The sequence below is a fragment of the Monopterus albus genome, unplaced genomic scaffold, assembly GCF_001952655.1.
Source record: "Monopterus albus unplaced genomic scaffold, M_albus_1.0 scaffold53.1, whole genome shotgun sequence".
NCBI classification, from domain to species: Eukaryota; Metazoa; Chordata; class Actinopteri; order Synbranchiformes; family Synbranchidae; genus Monopterus; species Monopterus albus.
In genome coordinates, this window is record NW_018127933.1 from 17,961 (window position 1) to 22,099 (window position 4,139).

A 4,139-nucleotide genomic window follows, 5' to 3' on the forward strand; every position below is an offset into this window, starting at 1 on the left:
CATGCCCTTTGTGGCAGGTGTACACAACTTGTGACCCAAAGACAAAATCGTCTCCCTTCTCCAGTTGAAAATCTGCAAACTGCGCATCGCCGGGATGACCGCATGATCTCGCTTAAAACATACATGAGAGAGAACATCAGCACTGCAGTCAAACACACACTGGCCTGCATCGCAGTGGTGAGACAGATGGGTCTTCCACTCAGTGATAATGCACTGAGATGTAATGTATCATCATATTATTAATTCAACAATAATAATAATACAAGTTTGGCCTGCTTTAGTATGGATCACAACGCTGTAACTTTAACAGAAGTTAAACCGACACATTTTTAATCGTAGATAATGCCAGAATAAATACTGATTTCAGAATAGTAATAGATGTAACTTACGTTGACATTTCGTGCCCTTGGGCTCCCAGTTTCCATTTTCACACGACAGTTTGAAAAAGCCACTGAAGCCAATATTGCAGTTCACTCTTACTTGTTTTTTATCAGCGTAGCTGGCCTGCATACTGGTGGTGTCAAAATTTGAATCATAATGGGGGCCATTTACAAACTGTTCAAGTGTACAATCTGGTGGGCAGCAATAAACAAAAATAAATATAAACAACTTTCCATGTTTGACAATAAACTAAATGGTAAGATAAAAAAAAAATTGAAATTACTTGTCTTACCTTGACTTTTTACAAAGGTCAGTATATGTATCCACAAATACAACACGCAGCTTCGGGTTAAAATGTGCATTTTATCCTCTTCACCCTGACTCGCGGAACATTAGTTGAGACTGGATCGAAACACTGTCAGACACAGAGCGAGCTGTGGAGCTCACAGGCAAACAGAGTCAGTGACTTGCGCAAGTCTGTTCCAGCCTCCAGATATCTCAGTTTCACAGCGAACAGAAGCAAAGTGACCAGATAGATGCACACGCCCCCCCCCCGAAACACAGGATCCTTAACAAGCCCTTAAAAAGACCAAGATGTTTTCTTCACATTAACACCTCCAACTGTAAGATGTATATTTCAGAAGCAGCTCAGTGAGTCACGCACCTTTTATTAATTTTATTTTTAGAATTCAGTATTATTCAAACAGATTTTTTTGCCTTCATGCCCCTGTGTAGCTTTGCTATGTTTACCATTCAGTGACACAACAAGAGCATTCCTGTAAAAGTTTATTTGTTCCTCCCTTTCTTTCCTGGTAATCATTCATAGCAATCAATAGAGCAAACAGTGAGTCAACTCGCTCGTCTCATCTAAAGTCCATTTAAAATAAAAACAAGCAAAGTAATATATCAGCACAAAACTACATCAAAAATATGGCACTTATTTTGAAAAATGGGAAGCCAACCTGTTTTTAGTGTGAACAAGTGTCACATTTTAGGATACACATATGGACACAGCTTAACAAACATGTGTCTGTCGATGGCCTTGTCAGGTGAAAACAGTTGCCAAAGAATCTTGGAAACAAATCACGCAGATTCTGATCAGTGTGCAAACTATTGAAACAAACATGAACTGTGAAGCAATGCAGAGTTTGCCTTTATTTCTCAATATGCCTTTATGGCATTCACAAATTGTTTTGAACAGAAGCTAAGGAGACCTGCACAGAAAACCACTGCACAAAGGCACTCCTCAGAACATTCCTGACATATATGATGAAAAACTGTTTTGATCTTCACCGAGTAGATTGGATATCAAGCAAATTCAGAGACAGGAGGGTGCTCACAGCCTCTGGAGGGCAGGTACCTCAGGCAGAGAGGGAATATTTTATGTGCTGACATTTCACATCCACATTTATGAATAATGCCTCCCAACAGTTTCCCGTCAGGGTGGAAAACCCTTGGAAACAACACACGTTGCCAAAAGACGGTAAAAATGAAAAGATACTGACAGAGAGGTCAACAATGCATCTGTTAAGGATACACACACATATTATCATTATTATTATGTTTACACTTTTTCTCTCTCATAAACTGGATACTGATGCTGTCAACATTCTGGCTGTTGCCTGTGTTATTTGTGCATTTCACAACATTAATAAAAATTTGAAGGAAATAAAAAATCTATAAGGGACAAGTCGGTCAACATCTAACTGAGTTTATCCTTACTACAGTCAGATGCAGTCTCAGCCGGCTGTTCCAGGAACAGCTCAGCAGCGACCTCCTGAGGTACTGGAGAGGCGGTGCCCCACAGACAAACTGGCAGAGATAAGAGGTCACTGTGAACAATAGCTGCCCAAACCTAGTTACAGCAACTGTTTTCAACTGTTATATTAAACAACTTTTATTTTTCACCGTGCTGTACCCTTTGCTGCACAAAACAGTAACACTATGTACTTTACAAATTAATTACATGTGGATAAAACGGTAATTTATTCTTCATGCTTCACCACTGATGTGTCAAAGGATTTCTGAATAGGCTGAGCAAATGTTCCTTTAATCTGGTTTATAAAGTCAATCACTGAGGCAGAGAAGAGGCTAAAACAGATGGCGCTGAATATTCAAATTATATGCAATTACACACAAGCAGAATGCAACAAGCATAAAGTAAGACGTGTTTAGCTTTACGTGAATGCATTTATAGAAATTATTTAGTAAAGACATGCAGAACTACGAGGAGAGGGAGAAACACATCCAAGTCATTACTTTGGCTCACATAATCTGATACTTTAGCTCCTGATAAACAATATTTTTAACACCAGTGGTTTTGTTTGGATCCTTTCCATATTTCTCCACTAGAGGCCAGAAGTGAGCCACGGGGATGCCTGGGTGCAGCAAACAGCAGGGGAAGTGAGAAGATAAGGCAATGAAATGCATAAATAAACTACAAGAATTCATTGGAATATTTTAAATGACAGATTTTCAAATATTAAAGGTATGGTTAGGCTGGAATAAAAATGGCCATGGCTGTTTTTTTTATTATTACTTCCAGTAACTCTGATACTGACCAACAGTTTCCTGTTCAGCCAGTTGGTTCTGCTTGAACAGTAAGAAAAATACGCAAAGGGCATAAAGGGAAAGTAATGCTTGCTTTTTGACCTTTATACCATTTATGTATCTGATGGAGCACATTTTCTCTGCTCAGTTTCAGCAGCCCTGTGCTTCACACTCATTTAGTTCCATATAACCACAGAGAGGACCGACAGAGCTGAATTCTGACTATTAGGCTGTTTCTGCCTGCAGCTGAGGCCATGCTGTACCAACTATGGACTTCAGGTCTTCATAACTACAGCAAAACACACTGGTCCTTTCACTTTTAAATTACTATTAGCAAAGTAGGAAGCTTTTCTACATATTAAAATATCTGCCAAGTTAATAATTTAGTACATGTAGAACACACATGATCTCCAAGCGTTAAGGATAGAAATTGTTTATCTAAATGTCATAATTAACCTAAAACATGTCCCATAAATCAGTGGTCCCCAACCTTTTTATCACTGCGGACCGGTCAACGCCTGATAATTTTAATAATTGTACGTAGTTTGTTCATATTGTAAATATAATAATAAACGTGAATCCACTGTGTACTCGTATGCAACCTCATTAGCAGCTTCCTCGTAACATTGCGCCAACAACATAACATGAGTATAACATCAAAGTCTCTAGTAACATCCTCTCTGCCTCATAAATAAATTATTTTAAAAAATTCACGTGGAAAAATAAATAAATGACAAGAACCAGCAATTCCACATTTCTTTCTCTATTATCTAAATATACCTACACAACATTTTTATTTTTTTTTATATTAAACACTCCATGAATGTTATTTTTCAACAGCTGAAATAAAGTTGCCAGTTTGAACCGTCAGATAAGGCTCCTGCATGTTTGTGTGCCCGCTAAGACTCACAAGCTCTCCTCCTCCCCTCTCCCTCACCTCCCTCTGTTGGCGACCACAGCCCCAACACTCTCTGACTCTGGTCGCTATGGTAACATTTAAACATGCCTTCAAAATAAGATACAGATACACCACAAAAACGAATATAAAGTGCATGAAAATTTAACTCCCCATAACACTAAATCAATGGGAGCCCTGAGCTCGTTTCTCTGCAACAAGACGGTCCCATCTGGGGGTAATAGGAGACAATGACACCCGAAGTGTGTTGCTTATGTTCAGTCTACTCCGTTGTTTTGTTTTAGTTGCTGTC

General features: G+C 38.9%; 1 protein-coding gene across 1 annotated transcript in view; it reads right to left on the minus strand.

Annotated features, from left to right (window-relative positions):
• Nucleotides 1–879, minus strand: part of LOC109961242 (coagulation factor XIII B chain-like) — an 18,368-nt gene extending 17,489 nt beyond the window's left edge. Inside the window, exons 1-3 of the mRNA XM_020601920.1 lie at nt 674–879; nt 390–572; nt 6–111 (exon numbers count right to left, since the gene is read on the minus strand). Of these exons, the coding sequence (XP_020457576.1) occupies nt 6–111; nt 390–572; nt 674–743 (359 nt within the window). The 5' untranslated portion in view covers nt 744–879. The remainder of the gene's footprint in view (nt 1–5; nt 112–389; nt 573–673) is intronic.
• Nucleotides 880–4,139: the final 3,260 nt, after the last annotated feature.